Source organism: Cottoperca gobio, chromosome 12 (assembly GCF_900634415.1).
Source record: "Cottoperca gobio chromosome 12, fCotGob3.1, whole genome shotgun sequence".
NCBI lineage: Eukaryota > Metazoa > Chordata > Actinopteri > Perciformes > Bovichtidae > Cottoperca > Cottoperca gobio.
Window position 1 is genome coordinate 21,660,032 of NC_041366.1, and position 17,025 is coordinate 21,677,056.

At 42.9% G+C, this 17,025-nt stretch overlaps 1 protein-coding gene across 2 annotated transcripts in view; it reads left to right on the forward strand.

Annotated features, from left to right (window-relative positions):
- Nucleotides 1-999: 999 nt before the first annotated feature.
- Nucleotides 1,000-17,025, forward strand: part of LOC115016714 (calmodulin-regulated spectrin-associated protein 1-B-like) — a 32,875-nt gene continuing 16,849 nt past the window's right edge. For both annotated transcript variants that reach the window (XM_029444694.1, XM_029444695.1), the window contains exons 1-7: nucleotides 1,000-1,336; nucleotides 2,421-2,602; nucleotides 7,807-8,069; nucleotides 12,418-12,579; nucleotides 12,660-12,740; nucleotides 13,146-13,178; nucleotides 14,316-14,457. In XM_029444694.1, coding sequence (XP_029300554.1) covers nucleotides 2,422-2,602; nucleotides 7,807-8,069; nucleotides 12,418-12,579; nucleotides 12,660-12,740; nucleotides 13,146-13,178; nucleotides 14,316-14,457 — 862 coding nt within the window. In that variant the 5' untranslated portion in view covers nucleotides 1,000-1,336; nucleotide 2,421. The remainder of the gene's footprint in view (nucleotides 1,337-2,420; nucleotides 2,603-7,806; nucleotides 8,070-12,417; nucleotides 12,580-12,659; nucleotides 12,741-13,145; nucleotides 13,179-14,315; nucleotides 14,458-17,025) is intronic.

The following is a 17,025-nucleotide window of genomic DNA, read 5'->3' on the forward strand; positions in this document are numbered from 1 at the left end:
ACTGACAGACCCCACTGCTAATATGTACATCCCAAGTATCAGATCTAACCTAAACTCATTCATATGCTTATTTATTTATTTCACATTACCTTCTGCACATTGGGGCTTCAAGTCCTTCAACATTATGGAAGTACAATACTCAGTATCCTTATAGCCAGTATCGCAGGATCACACAAAACCAATATAAGTGCTTTAAAAACATTTAATGAAAAACATCTTTTGAACAAAACATTTTGTAATTATAACACAAGTCTAGAAAACTAGTACAATATAGAAAAAGTTACAAATTCAAAAATAACATACATATGAACCACACAAGAGGTTTACTTAATCAGGTATAATATTGAAGAGTTTGCATGAATTAATAGTTTTGTTAAATATTTATTTTTAAAAATGTGGTAGAGAATGTGTTGGAAGATATATTCTTGGATCTGTTTGTTTAAATAATAATAATAATAATAATAATAATAATAATAATAATAATAATAATATTAAATACAGGAAAATACAAAAAGAAGGAATATGAAAACAGGTATAGATGCCATAATTAATAGAAAAAGATGAGATATAAAAACCTCAGAATAATATTAATATTAATAATAAGTATAGAAATGTTATGATGTTAAAATCAGAACAGATATCCATGTTTTAAAAAATACAGACAAGTACTGTAAAAGTCAAGAAAAATAATATCAAATAGAGAAAAGGAAAAGGAAATATGAAAAAGATACTATTAAAGATACATAAATGTAAAATATCACAGTGTTGATATTGATAGAGGAAGTGCACACGTTCACAGTAAAGAGAATACACTACAGGGATAATAGTCTAAATATATAAATGTAATAAAAGCTGGAAAGAAATGTAATTTTATGAAGTTAAAGCTGAAATAATGAGCAAACTAATAAAACAGTGCGCTCTCTGCCGCCGCACAGGCCTGCAGCGCCCCCTGCAGGCGAGCACGTGCGCTGCAGCAGCGCGGACACAGGATGACCGTCGTCCCCATAGAGACAGGCTCCGACAACAGGGACCCGTCACACCGTGCGCTCCTCTCTCCGAGGCGACCACAGCCTCAACATGAAGCAACCGGCTTCTGGCCATTAGTCATTCCCTCGAAAACAGACTTTTAATGGTTGCCATTCAGATTTTTTATTATTGGATTAACCAGCATCAGCCGCCAGCCGCAGCTTTATCCTGAGAGGCCGGAGATTTGTGTCTGTGCAGGGAGGAGTCCTCTGTCCTCCCCCCGCTAGCTGAGCGACAGCCAGGTCAGCATGTCGGCGTTGTAACCGCACAGACGTAAAGCCGTGGAAAGCAACCCAATGCACGCGTAAAGGTGAGTCTTTGTTGTGTTTCTCGCCTTGCATTTTCTAGGTGTGTGTGTGCGCAGTTTAGCTAGCTAACATAGCTAGTACTATGAACTTAATGGTGCTAGGTTGGTGTTAGGTCATTCTCTGGTCACAATACTCCAGCCCCGACTGGACCCTGGCTGGAAAATGCATCAAAGATCAACTACACTACTATTTTCTTTCATTTTTGGTCGCTAATAAACACAGCAGCTCTCATTTGTGTCCAAAAGTGCTGCCTTTCTTATACCCAAACACCTGCTCATCAGCTGAAACAATGTGCAAATACATTTCATGGGCGTTAAATACATATATAGTCATGGTATATGAGTCATGGGGCTTGACAGCAGACTGTAGCTGCAGGTAAACAAGGTGAGTGTATGTGTAGTATTTCATGTCTCCCCATCATCAGAGCAGGTGCTGTCTGTGAGACCTGCAGGCCCTGCGTGTTGTTCTTCAGGTCGATGATGTAATGCAATCGGCTGCTACTGGCAATAATGTTTCTGTGTCATATTAGGGAATGTCCTTACAAAACTAAGAAAGCAACACCACGTGGGAAATATTTAGGGAAGTCTCAGTTTGCAGACATTAACTGGCGCAAGGCATGGCTTGTTGTTGAGTCACAAGCAAAACTGGAGAAATACATCTGAAAATCTTACATATTGTGTTACATTTTGGACTTTACGAATGATATATTGTGCAAAACAACACCTGTAAGTATTAACAGTTTATGTACTATTGTTAACCTTTAAACAAAAAATCCTCCATATTCATAAAGCTACATTTCCTAATTCTTTTAATTTATTTATCCAATTTTTCTGAAGAAGATTGTTTTTGTTTTTTAATCTTTAAATGTTGTATATTATTATTATTATTATTATTATTATTATTATTATTATTATTATTATTATTATCATTATTATTTATTATGTATTATTATTATTTATTATGTATTATTATTTATTGTTATTATTATTAATATAATTATTTATATAATATAAATTTGTATTACTGATAGTTTGTACATTAACTAAATAACTCTAATAATAATGAACGTTCCTGTGTCTCGTGCAGGATGGATGTGGAGGTGTGTGCTGGCAGGGACAGCACCTGGAGGAGAGCAGCAGCAGCAGCAGCAGATGATGCAGGTGGAGGAGGCATGGAGGCTCAGGTCGTACCGCTGGAGCGCTACGACTCTGCCAGAGCCAAAATAGACGCAAATCTCCGCTGGTTGTTTGCCAAAGCTTATGGAATAGGTAAGGCTTCCTCTGTGTTCACTGTGGACTGGAGCAACAATCTGCTGTGCATGAACTGAACTAGTCTAGTTATGTTTATCCTGATGCATGACCAGCCTCACATATTATAGTCGTTATGGTGTTTGTGCAATATAGATTCTTGACTTTAGTTGCATCAGTTATTTGTCTTCAGCTGCAACAGAAACAACATAAATCTATATCTCTGTCAAGAAGCCTGGCTAGTCTATTGCAGTACATGTATTATTAACTGATGTTCTAGAGGCCTGGTGAGAAGATACAGTACAAAATGCAGCCGTGCATTGAAGTGTGCACGAGAGGATTTCGAACTGGAGGCATCTTTATACAAACGTTTAACCTTTCAGTCACTTCTGAACCAAAAATGCTGAACATTTCTTTGCACAACTTTCTTAAATATCGGGATTTGCTGCTTTGTGGTTGTGTTGTGTGCTCGTACACTGAAAGTATTTGACGGTTTGTCTGAAGAAGCGAAACATCTGAAGACTTTTTATGGACCAAAATCATGTCGACATCAATGAATCGAGAACGCAATCAGCTGGTTAATTGATCTGAAAAGAATCATTACAGCGACCTTATAGCAGAGAACTGGTGTCACTAACTGATGTAGTAAAGGCCGGTACATCTTATCGAGATTCATTTAGTAATAGAAGACTTCCCTCACAGTAGTCACTCATTACATGGACGTTATCTGCTTTGTGAAATGATGCATCTGCTCCGCTCTCATAACAATGTTTTCTTTTTGAAAGTATCTCTGCTCTTTGTTTTACGGCGCGGTGGCACCCGCAATTAAACCCTGCAGGAATCAATGAAATAAATTGCAGTGTTTGGATAGTGCAGTGAAATGCATGAGCTGTGACTGTGCATAAAGCTTTTAGAAATAGTGTTATTATATTGGAGCTAACAAACAAAAAAAGAATCGCCAACTATTTTGATGTTATTTGACATTTTGAAGTAATCTTTTGTGCAGAAATGGCAGAAAAAGCTGTTTTTCAGCCTCTCAAATTTGGAGATTTCCTGCTTTTCTCTGTTTTATCAGATTAAACTGATTATGTTTGTGATTTGGACTGAAAAAACAAGACATTTAAAGACATCATCTTGGACGTTTCACTATTTTCTGACATTTTATAGACCAAAGGATTAATCGATGAAGTATTAGGTCCAAAAAGAAAAAAAAATATGAACAAATTGTATCTGCATCTCCTCCGTCCACTTGTGTGGTTGTAATGTAAACAAGCGTCCCGAGCAAGAGACCGCAGCGACGGTGCAGAGCTTCATGTTAGTGAGGCCGACATCTCACCATCATCGTCTCTTACACTCGGGTCACTAGCCTCGCTCTGACGAGGGCTACTAAAACATTCAAAATGACTGCTCGACGTGCTGTGTGTAACTGTCTGGAGACGACTCCTTGAATGTGGGTTTTTGTGTCACTCCCTGCTCGAGTGAGAGCAGGAGGGTCAGCCCGTCCTGCAAACCTACTCGTCTCTGTGATTTAATTATCCGTTTGAAAATGAGACAATCATCCAGTGAAAACTCTTCGTCATCATATCCATTTTATAATCCAGACGTACTGTAGTTTAAGTGTTTCCTGCCTTGCAGTGCTTCGCTGTGGATGACTCAGTAAATTGACTCTGAGTGGAAACAAACCCCTAAAATATGAAGCTTGTAAAGTGCGGTGAGGTCAGCATCTGATCGGGATGGCATTGAAATCAAAAGGAGGAATACTGAATGTGATTCCAAACATTCAGAGACGTGAAGAAATAACTTTCTCAAACTTTGGCAATATCGTGAGCTCCGTCTTGCTAGTTAAAGGGATAGTTTGGATGTTTCAAAGTGAGGTGCTTATTGTGGATCCAAACTAACCCTTTAAAAAGTCCCACAATAACACAAACAGAGGAACCAGTCGAGGCAGAGAGAGACCACTAACTGTGAGGGAAAATCACTGTTTTTGTCAATGGAGTCTGGTGGCTTTGAAGAGAGCGTAGATAACGGCTCCAGGTCCCCCGGGGGGGGGGAGTGCTGAGTCACAGCAACGTAAAGCTGTGAAAACATTCTAAATATAGTGTTCACGTAAACTGATATTGACTTTTTAAGGTGGCTTCGCTTCCTGCTGCGTGTTGAACGCCATCTACTGTCGCTAACGCACCAACTACGGGTACAAAACGATCCCTTTAAAGCTTCACCTCTGTGTTACACAACAGGTCAGAGATCAGACGCCCATAATAAACGCCACACCATCACCTTTTCCTCCTGCTGCTTCCTGTAATCTGATTGGCTCCTCCTGACGTCAGAGACACTTCCTGCACTAGCTACACTCTCTCAACGGCGATCAGACGTTACGAGCATCACATAGTTTGACACGTGTCATCCAGTAGAGATGATGCAGAACATTGATGAGTGTTTTCTGTAGTTTCCTCTCACTCAGTGCTTCCATCACAAAGATGCCACAGCTGATATGGGATTTAGGGTTTTGGCAGGAGTGAAATGTTTCTACAATAAGACGGCTAACTAACTGGAGCTTATGAATATATTACAGCTCATCTGTTCTTGGCAACATTTGATACACTGACACCTACTAAATCCAGAATGTCTAACTGTTTAAAAAGCGTTATCATGTTATATTCCTGTTATATTCCTGTTAATCCTTTAACATATTTACAGCCCCACACGTACCATGTTTGTTTCCTGTGATCCCTGGTCAGTGTAGAGGTCACAAGAACCAAAACAGTTTTAGATTAGAGGGTAAACCAGCCAATGCCGCGGTGCTGGGGGGGGGGGTCACATGTTTAAGTGTTTAATGGGATTGGACCTGAAGGCTGGTGGTTCGTCCGACACATTTGGACTCGTGACAGTTTGATTAACTTCAGGAAGAGATGCTGTTGGATTCTAAATATCTTCCCCAAACGTTCCTCTCTCCCTCGGACAGAACCACACACCACCGTGACGCATGACTCAAAATACAATACTGGAATAAATATTCTGGAGGATGAAACATTCAGAGGCCGCTGAGAGAGTCTTTTAATAGACGTGCCTCGACAGCTTTACCTACGATAACTAGTTTCATATTTATCATTGTGCATTTCACATATTTAAAAGCTGCAACACAAATATAAACGCATTGCTCAATTATTTACTGTGTTAACAGATAATGTTGTGTGTTATGTTGAATCACACACGTGATACTGGATTCTTATTATATTTGTGTGATGAATAAACATTATTATTTGTATTGTTATTATTACATTATCGGCTGAACAATATTAATATATCTGCACTAATATTATAGATATATTGTGGATGATCTGCATTAACTAAACAGCATTACTGACTGTGTGTAAACATTAAACCTTCTTCTGGGACAGAGGACTTGATGCTTCCTGCAGAGCCCACAGCCCGACTGTCACATCTCTGCTGATCAATCTGACCTTGTGTCTGAAAGAATAGGAACAAAGGCTTTCCCTGCACCCGCCCCACACACACACACGCGCACACACACACACACACACACATGCACACCAGGGTGGTCTGGGATCAGGTGGAGGATAAATATCGAGGGAGTGGTAGCTTCAATTCCCCCGAGCCACTCGCACATACACATAGATCTCCTGAGTGAGCAGGCTGAAGCAGCCCCCGCCGTCAGCCATGTTGGCATCCATTCATCTCCACAGCAACCGTGGAGGACGAGGGGGCATTCTGGGACAGCCGAGGAAGTGGCTGGTAATCTGCCGGAAGACGTGCAGGATTTGCTGTTGAGAGAAAAAGAAATGAGGCGGACGAAGACCTGGAGATGTGGAATGAGCTCTTTCTGACATGATCTGGTGTTTTCATGGCCGTATGGCAGCAACACACAGCAGCTCAGAGGGAGACAGATACTGTAGCTCCACTGTGCCAAGCAAGCAAGTCTGTTGTGAAAGTAGCAGTGTGCAGTAGCTCTGATCTGATCTGAGCCAGGGTGTGTGTGTGTGTCTTCTCCACTGAGGGAGTCTGTTCCTCCCGGTCAGCTGGCTCCTGATAAGAAACTAAATGAGAAAAGATGCTGTTGTAAAACAAACAGTTCACCCCGAATCAAAAACACTTATCTTTCCTCTGACCTGTAGAGATATTTACATGATGATCTCGTCCGTAGAGACGTCGGCCTTCTCTACAACATCAAGGAACGACATGGCAATGTGGCGCCAAAATAAAAATACATTTGAACAATTCAACAGCGATGTTTCTTTCCAGAAATCAACCAGAAAGGAGTTGAGAAGATCGAGACCTTCTTGTGCTTTAACCATGACGCTACAGCAGCAGGTTAGCCTAGCTTAGCATAAAGACTGGAAGCAGGGAGAAACAGCGAGCAGGGCTCTGAGCAAAGGTTTTAATAATTAGCATTATATCTTGTTTCATGTAAAAAGGATCCTTTCTTCAGAGCTAAGTGGCTGCTGGCTGTAGCTTCATACTTAAAAACACAAGTTGTTTTGAGTTTATAATTGTTTCAACTCTTGGTAAGAAGCATATTGCAATCAAAATAAAATACAATTAGACTTTTAATTTTTAAATAAGACAAATATGCCTTTTAAAGGCGTTTCTTTTCTTTCAATAACTAAACTAAAAGTAATTATTAATTTAGGAAATATTCCAATATTTAATTCCAATTTCTCACATCTTTGTTTCCTGTCGTTCTCATCATATTTTTTACTAAACCAGTCACTGACTCTATCAGACATCAGTCTCTGTTCATTTCTTCCTAAATCTGCCCAGAAAGTGCTGGAAGTTCAATTCCGTGAGTGCTTGAGGCCTTAACTCTGGATTAACATGTCAAGGTATATAAAAATAGCTGCCCCATGTCTGCGTTCATGAGCAGGACAACTCCCCGCTGGCTGGGACAACACCATCAGCTTAAGTATCACCACTAAGTCCTGTTAGCTCTTTGGCTTAAAGCCTCAGGTCCACCTATGGGTCGCTAGCTGGCATGCTGTTTAACCATTGACGTTGTGTCGGTGCTCTCCTGCTGCACTGGTTTCTTCTTAGACAGTCTGATACCTTGAAAGTCCAGCGAGATTCTCTGTTACATAACACGGTGAGGCATTGGTGGACACGTGTGTGTACATAAATGAGTGGCTTCTTACAGCTTTAATAGGTGAACCCTGAACGTCCCACCAGTTCAATCCTTTATTAATACATATATGTGCTCGTCATGTTTGCAGATCACATCCCTGTAGACCTGCGGGACCCCTTCTATACCGACCAGTATGAGCAGGAACACATCAAGCCCCTCATCATTCGCCTGCTGCTGTCTGGAGAGCTCTACTGCCGGGTGTGTGGGCTCATCCTGCACGCTGAGCAGGCTGCCTCGCTGCAGAGCCACCAGTCTGTCATCCAGGCGTTGTCCAGGAAGGGCATCTATGTGCTGGAGACGGGCAACACGCCGGTCTCTGATCTGGACCTCAACTCGTCTCCCATCAAGATGGTGGGTATCTCAACCTGACGTCTGATTGACCATTACATAAACGTTAAAGCAGCTACAGGGATTTACTTTGTGATTCTGGCGCCCCCTGTGGACAACAGCGGTAGTGTTTCCATCAGCACTGTCCCCTCGTGTCGTAAAGATCTCGATCTGACTTGAGCGTTTGTTTAAGAAGCGAGTGAAAGAAAGAAGCAACTTGTTCATAAATACTTTTACTCCCCTCTCAACTTTACAGAAAGCTTTGCAGCGCTGGCGTCACTCGACACATGTAGCCAACGTTAGCTACAAGCATTAGCCAAAGCGTAAGCTAGCTTTGTTTTAGCCAACAATATAAATCTTTCTTTTCAAATCTGTTGAATGACAGACCAAGGTTGACTCCATCACCGTCCCTTTTAGCTTTGTTTTGTTCTGCACTCAATTATTTTATTTTCCTCTTCGCTGATTAACCACGAAATATAACTTCTCCTGTTTCCCTTTAACTGACATGATAATACGTCGACGTTCGGTTTACGGCTCTTCCCACTTCCCAAAACAATCATTTAAAACAGCATTAAGAATTCTTCTATAATAAGTAAATCACGTTCTCTGCAGCAGTTCAACCCACACTTTCCACCTGGCAACAATCTAAAGTGACTCCAGAGCCGAATATGAGCCAGAATAAATAATGCACCAGTGAATGTTTTGCAGGTTTTTAGGGTGTGTAGCTAAAATATTCATGAAGCAAAATGAACCAGCATTTTTCATTTAAAGCGAACTCACTCGTGTGAGGGATCAGCCTCAACCTACAGGTGTGGAAACACCAGAAGCAGGTTGTGTGTCCGTATGAAAGTAATCTTTGCTGTTGGCTGCAGAGATTCATATTAAGTGAATGTAATAGATGATGTGTTTGATAATGAGTTGAAGCAGAACACACACACTTTTTCATTTTTGTGCAGCTGTAGCTCCACGTGTTCTTTTTACACCAATAAAAAACAAAGCGTGAGTCATAAAGACACCGGGGGGAGAGCCTCACGTGCAGGAAGTTCTGCCTGTTTCCATGGAAACTCAGTGATGGAGTATGTTTCCCCCTCTTCAATAGAACAGCACACGTGCAGTGAGCACGGACTGGACCAAATGTTTTGTACATTCGATGCTTAAATTGAGGACTTTCGTCATATTTGTTGACGACAAACAAAACAAAAACCTCAATTTTAAAAAGTGTTTTACTATAATTGTGTTAAAGTTAAAATACATTTGTTTGTTATTGTGGTTGTATAAATGTCATTTACGGGGCTGTTGATACAGGAAGACAACAACTGTCGTGAATTTTGGAAATAATTACTTTTCAACAGATTTTCATTTTTGGACTTTAATTAAGCGCTCTGGAGTTTGTGGAAACGTTTTAATCACACAAGTCTGAAACAATCCTACACAGCAACACTGGAATCTAATTCTACTAATAATACTCCATCCATCGTCTACCTCTTATCTGGGGTCGGGTCGCGGGGCCAGCTCCGACTGGGGGATCCTGAGGCGTTCCCAGTGAGGAGATATAATCTCTCCATCGAGTCCTGGGTCTTCCCCGGGGTCTCCTCCCAGCTGGACGTGCCTGGAACACCTCCCTAGGGAGGCGCCCAGGTGGCATCCTTACTAGATGAACCACCTCAACTGGCTCCTTTCAACGTAAAGCAGCAGCGGCTCTACTCCGAGTCTCTCCTGATGGCTGAGCTTCTCACCCTCTCTCTAAGGGAGACGCCACCCGTCTGAGAAAACACATTTGGATGAAGGGCCTGACAGCGAGTGCCTGGTGGCCAGGTTTGCCACGGAGCCCGGTCGGGCACAGCCCGAAGAAGCTACGTGGTGCCTCCCATCCATCCATCCTGTGGGCCCACCACTCATGGGAAAATCCGCTGGGGTCGGGTGCGCTGTCACACGGGTGGCAGTTATGGTCAGGGACCTCGACGGACCAGACCCGAGCAGCAGAGGCTGGCTCTGGGGACATGGAACGTCACCTCTCTGTGGGGGAAGGAGCCGGAACTACTGCGGGAGGTGGATCGCTACCAGTTGGATCTGGTGGGGCTTACCTCCACGCACAGTCTTGGCTCTGGAACCGTACTCCTGGATAGGGGTTGGACTCTATTCTTCTCTGGAGTTGCCCAAGGTGTGAGGCGTCGGGCCGGGGTGGGGATACTCACTAGCCCCCGGCTGAGCGCCGCTACGTTGGAGTTTATCCCGGTGGACGAGAGGGTCGCCTACCTACGCCTTCGGGTTATGGGGGGGAAAACTCTGACTGTTGTTTGTGCCTATGCCCCAAACCGCAGTTCTGAGTATTCGTCCTTCTTGGAGACCCTGAATGGAGCCCTGCAGGGGGCTCCAGTAGGGGACTCCGTAGTCTTGCTGGGAGACTTCAACGCACACGTGGGAAACGATGGATACACCTGGAGAGACGTGATTGGGAGGAAGGGCCTCCCTGATCTAAACCTGAACGGTCATTTGTTGTTGGACTTCTGTGCTAGTCATGGAATGGCCATAACAAACACCATGTTCGAACATAAGGATGCTCATAAGTGCACGTGGTACCAGAGCACCCTAGGCCAAAGGTCAATGATCGATTTTGTAATCGTATCATCTGATCTGAGGCCGCATGTTTTGGACACTCGGGTGAAGAGAGGGGCGGAGCTGTCGACTGATCACCATCTGGTGGTGAGTTGGATCAAGGGGTGGGGGAAGACTCTGGACAGACCTGGTAAACCCAAACGGGTAGTGCGGGTGAACTGGGAACGTCTGGAGGAAGCCCCTGTCCTGGGGATCTTTAACTCACACCTCCGGCGGAGCTTTTCAGCCAACCCTGTGGAGGTTGGGGGCATTGAACCTGAGTGGGCGATGTTCAAAACCTCTATTGCTGAAGCTGCGGTGATGAGCTGTGGTCTCAAGGTCTTAGGTGCCTCAAGGGGCGGTAACCCTCGAACACCGTGGTGGACCCCGGTGGTCAGGGAAGCCGTCCGACTGAAGAAGGAGTCTTTCCGGGTTATGTTATCCGGGAGGACTCCGGAAACAGTTGCAGGGTATCGAAGGACCAGAAGGGCAGCAGCTTCTGCCGTGTCAGAGGCAAAGCAGCGGGTGTGGGAGAAGTTCGGAGAAGCTATAGAGAAGGACTTTCGGTCGGCACCAAGGTGCTTCTGGAAAACCATCCGGCTGATACTGTGGGAGGTGCTGCGGGGGTGTGGGGGTCACTTTTGAGGGCCATCCAATCCCTGTACACCCATAGCGAGAGTTGTGTCCGGATACTCGGCAGTAAGTCGGATTTGTTTCCAGTGAATGTTGGCCTCCACCAGGGCTGCGCTTTATCACCAATCCTGTTCGTGATTTTCATGGATAGGATATTGAGGCGTAGTCGTGGAGGAGAGGGGTTGCAGTTCGGTGACCTGAGGATCTCATCGCTGCTCTTTGCAGATGATGTGGTCCTTATGGCATCATCGGTCTGTGACCTTCAACAGTCACTGGATCGGTTCGCAGCCGAGTGTGCAGCGGTTGGGATGAGGATCAGCACCTCAGAATCTGAGGCCATGGCTCTCAGCAGGAAACCGGTGGAATGCCTACTCCGGGTAGGGAATGAGCCCCAAGTGAAGGAGTTCAAGTACCTCGGGGTCTTGTTCGCGAGTGAGGGGACGATGGAGCGAGAGATTGGCCGGAGAATCGGAGCAGCGGTATTACAGTCACTTTACCGCACCGTTGTGACGAAAAGAGAGCTGAGCCAGAAGGCAGAGCTCTCAATATACCGGTCGATCTTCGTTCCTACCCTCACCTATGGTCATGAAGGCTGGGTCATGTCCGAAAGAACGAGATCACGGGTACAAGCGGCCGAAATGGGTTTTCTCAGACGGGTGGCTGGCGTCTCCCTTAGAGATAGGGTGAGAAGCTCAGCCATCCGTGAGAGACTCGGAGTAGAGCCGCTGCTCCTTTACGTTGAAAGGAGCCAGTTGAGGTGGTTCGGGCATCTAGTAAGGATGCCACCTGTTCCAGGCACGTCCAGCTGGGAGGAGACCCCGGGGAAGACCCAGGACTCGGTGTAGAGATTATATCTCCTCAGTGGCCTGGGAACGCCTCAGGATCCCCCAGTCGGAGCTGGAGGATGTGGCCCGGAGAAGGGAAGATTGGGTTCCTTACTGGAGCTGTTGCCCCCGCGACCCGATCCCGGATAAGCGGTAGACGATGGATGGATGGATGGATGAAAAGACTTAAAAGTACAAAGTATTCTAATGTTGATAACGAAATGGTCAACGTTATGACTGAAGTACAATACTTGAATGTAATACAATCAGCTGTATGCTGTAATGCTATATATTTATGTTTCTGTTGCAATGTTCCCCAGAGCGCCCACGTGCACCTCATCGATGCCCTGATGATGGCCTACATCGTGGAGATGATCAGCATAGAGAAGGTGGTGTCCAGTGTCAAGCGTTTCTCCAACTTCAGTGCCTCCAAGGAGCTGCCTTTCGACCTGGAAGACGCGATGGTCTTTTGGATCAACAAGGTCAGAACCACACCTGTGTTGTTACCGTGCGACATCACTGCGTCCTTCTGTCTGTGTTGACCCACACTATCTTACTGCAGGTGAACATAAAGATGAGGGAGATCCTGGAAAAAGAGCTGAAAATGAAGCAACATTTGATGGAGTCGCCCAGTCACCAGAAGGTGTGTGTGTCATTTTCTGTCTGTCTTCTTCTCTGGGGTGACGGTGTACATGCAGCATCCTTTCCTCCCTCGATGCATTAGTAGGTTTATAGGATTATAGGTGCATTAGATCTGATAAGCACCTCACATCACCTCCTGATCACAGACAAACTTCTGTAATAGAGTTGCATTAGTGTGACTTAAGGGGACACAAAGTGCAATAGTACACATTTACTTACACTATACACACACACACACACACACACACACACACACACATCCAGTTGTCTTTAAAATCCGATCTGTCTCCGTGGTACAAGGAGGCATCTGATTCCTCGTCACTGTTTCTGACCCTTGACTTGTCTGCTGCTCTTCCTCTTTGTGTCTCCCCAAACTCTCCTTTCCTTCCTGCCTCTTGGATGCTAGTCTCCCTCCAAATGGTACTGGAAGCTTGTACCTGTAAGTGCAACCGCTAGCAATCGCCTGTGTGAGTGTTCGTATGTGTGTGTGTGTATATGTGTCCGTGTCAGATCAGACAGCACACAAAAGGAGCCGACAGTGCCCCTTGGTGGCATAGGAAGAAACAGCTCATTAGTCCTTTTAGATCATTTGCTCTTTAGCAATTCCTTCAATTTAACCTTCCCTCCTCCGAGACATTCACACACCTCTGAACCGTTTTACTCTTGTTTTTATCCGGCAACGCTAAGGTGAAAAACAGGCCGTAAAGCAACCTGTCTGGAGTCCACTCACTCAGTCTCAGCTTTTCTTTCATTTCATTAACTTCCTCCCAATCATGTCTGTGTTCCCTCCCCAGCCTGATATATTGCATGCTCTGGTCAGCTGCTTATTGGAGCCTGTGGAGTTCTCTCACATGGTAACGTACCTCCATCGACCCTGTCCTCATTTCATCCAGACCGTTATTGTTTTTCCCTTTTGTATGTATCACATGCACCCACTAACTACTTACCCCCCTCAGTATTAGTTACTTTATTATATCTGACAATGCTTCACATGCTTGCCAGGCACACATGCAAAGCTCAAGCACTGGATGCCACATACAGACACCTACTGGACAGTATATATGTTAAAGGAAAAACTTTGGTATTTTTCAACCTGCTGCAAAACATGTTGCAGTGAAACCTTTGTGCAGCTGTGCACCGTCAATGTATGTCCACTAAAAGGTCTTGTTTATGTCAACAGGCTCAGATTGTTATTATAAGTGTCTGACAACCTTATGGAGAGAAATAAAACTACTCCAACAAATTGGGACTCTTATTTCCACCGACAACAAGTCACTCAACACATTAAACAGACTGGATCAAGTGAGATGTTTCTTCCATAATGATCCATACTGTTGTCAGACACTTGTAGTAACAATCTGAGCCTGTCTGTGACAAACAAACACTTTATCTGGACGTACATGGATGATATGATTACATTGCTGCAGCGCTCTCGGACACTGACACAAAAACATTGGATAATATTGTCCAGGTTGAAAACTACTGAAGTCAGTTTGTGTGTGAACATGTGAGTCATTGTTCTGATTTCAAACATTTATGTACTTTGTGTAAACTTGTGCCGTCTCCTCCGGTGCAGGTGCGTTACCGCAGAGACCACCTGTCGGGTCGGACACTTCAGCACTTCCCTCTGCTGGACGACTTGCTGAAGGACGTGTGTGACGGCACCGCTCTGCTGGCTGTGGTCCACTTCTACTGCCCAGAACTCATCCGACTGGAAGGTACGGTGACAGTGCACCGTAGATCTTAGTGGTCATTCAGCGTCTCTTTGTTGTAGTGTTCTGTCTCTTTGTTGTAGTGTTCTGTCTCTCTGTTGTAGTATTCTGTCTCTTTGTTGTAGTATTCAGTCTCTTTGTTGTAGTGTTCTGTCTCTTTGTTGTAGTATTCTGTCTCTTTGTTGTAGTATTCTGTCTCCTTTTCGTAGTATTCTGTCTCTGTTGTAGTATTTCTGTCTCTTTGTTGTAGTATTCTGTCTCTGTTGTAGTATTGCTGTCTCTTTGTTGTAGTATTATGTTTCTTTGTTTTAGTATTCTGTCTTTGTTGTAGTAATCTGTCTCTTTGTTGTAGTATTCTGTCTCTGTTGTAGTATTCTGTCTCTTTCGTTGTAGTATTATGTCTCTTTGTTTTAGTATTCTGTCTCTCTGTTGTAGTATTCTGTCTCTCTGTTGTAGTATTCTGTCTCTCTGTTGTAGTATTCTGTCTCTGTTGTAGTATTCTGTCTCTTTGTCGTAGTATTCTGTCTCTTTTTCATAGTATTCTGTCTCTGTTGTAGTATTTCTGTCTCTTTGTTGTAGTATTCTGTCTCTGTTGTAGTATTTCTGTCTCTTTGTTGTAGTATTCTGTCTCTGTTGTAGTATTGCTGTTTCTTTGTTTTAGTATTCTGTCTTTGTTGTAGTAATCTGTCTCTTTGTTGTAGTATTCTGTCTCTGTTGTAGTATTCTGTCTCTTTCGTTGTAGTATTATGTCTCTTTGTTTTAGTATTCTGTCTCTCTGTTGTAGTATTCTGTCTCTCTGTTGTAGTATTCTGTCTCTCTGTTGTAGTATTCTGTCTCTGTTGTAGTATTCTGTCTCTTTGTCGTAGTATTCTGTCTCTTTTTCATAGTATTCTGTCTCTGTTGTAGTATTTCTGTCTCTTTGTTGTAGTATTCTGTCTCTTTGTTGTAGTATTCTGTCTCTTTGTTGTAGTATTCTGTCTCTCTGTTGTAGTAGTCTGTCTCTTTGTTGTAGTATTCTGTCTCTTTGTTGTAGTATTCTGTCTCTTTGTTGTATAATCTGTGTCTCTGTTGTAGTATTCTGTCTCTTTGTTGTAGTATTCTGTCTCTTTGTTGTAGTATTCTGTCTCTTTGTTGTAGTATTCTGTCTCTTTGTTGTAGTATTCTGTCTCTTTGTTGTAGTATTCTGTCTCTTTGTCGTAGTATTCTGTCTCTTTGTTGTAGTATTCTGTGTCTCTGTTGTAGTATTCTGTCTCTTTGTTGTAGTATTCTGTCTCTTTGTTGTAGTGTTCTGTCTCTTTGTTGTAGTATTCTGTGTCTTTGTTGTAGTATTCTGTCTCTTTGTTGTAGTATTCTGTCTCCTTTTCGTAGTATTCTGTCTCTGTTGTAGTATTTCTGTCTCTTTGTTGTAGTATTCTGTCTCTGTTGTAGTACTTGCTGTCTCTTTGTTGTAGTATTATGTTTCTTCTTTGTTTTAGTATTCTGTCTTTGTTGTAGTATTCTGTCTCTTTGTTGTAGTATTCTGTCTCTGTTGTAGTATTCTGTCTCTGTTGTAGTATTCTGTCTCTGTTGTAGTATTCTGTCTCTTTGTCGTAGTATTCTGTCTCTTTTTCATAGTATTCTGTCTCTGTTGTAGTATTTCTGTCTCTTTGTTGTAGTATTCTGTCTCTTTGTTTTAGTATTCTGTCTCTTTGTTGTAGTATTCTGTCTCTTTGTTGTAGTGCTCTGTCTCTTTGTTGTAGTATTCTGTCTCTTTGTTGTAGTATTCTGTCTCTTTGTTGTAGTATTCTGTCTCTCTGTTGTAGTAGTCTGTCTCTTTGTTGTAGTATTCTGTCTCTTTGTTGTAGTATTCTGTCTCTTTGTTGTATAATCTGTGTCTCTGTTGTAGTATTCTGTCTCTTTGTTGTAGTATTCTGTCTCTTTGTCGTAGTATTCTGTCTCTTTGTTGTAGTATTCTGTGTCTTTGTTGTAGTATTCTGTGTCTTTGTTGTAGTATTCTGTCTCTTTGTTGTAGTGTTCTGTCTCTTTGTTGTAGTGTTCTGTCTCTTTGTTGTAGTATTCTGTCTCTTTGTTGTAGTATTCTGTGTCTTTGTTGTAGTATTCTGTGTCTTTGTTGTAGTATTCTGTCTCCTTGTTGTAGTGTTCTGTCTCTTTGTTGTAGTATTCTGTCTCTTTGTTGTAGTATTCTGTCTCTTTGTTGTAGTGTTCCGTCTCTTTGTTGCAGTATTCTGTCTCTTTGTCGTAGTATTCTGTCTCTTTGTTGTAGTATTCTGTGTCTTTGTTGTAGTGTTCTGTCTCTGTTGTAGTGTTCTGTCTCTTTGTTGTAGTATTCTGTGTCTTTGTTGTAGTATTCTGTCTCTTTGTTGTAGTATTCTGTCTCTTTGTTGTGTATTCTGTCTCTTTGTTGTAGTATTCTGTCTCTTTGTTGTAGTGTTCTGTCTCTTTGTTGTAGTAGTCTGTCTCTTTGTTGTAGTATTCTGTCTCTTTGTTGTAGTATTCTGTCTCTTTGTTGTAGAATTCTGTCTCTTTGTTGTAGTATTTCTGTCTCTTTGTTGTAGTATTATGTCTCTTTGTTTT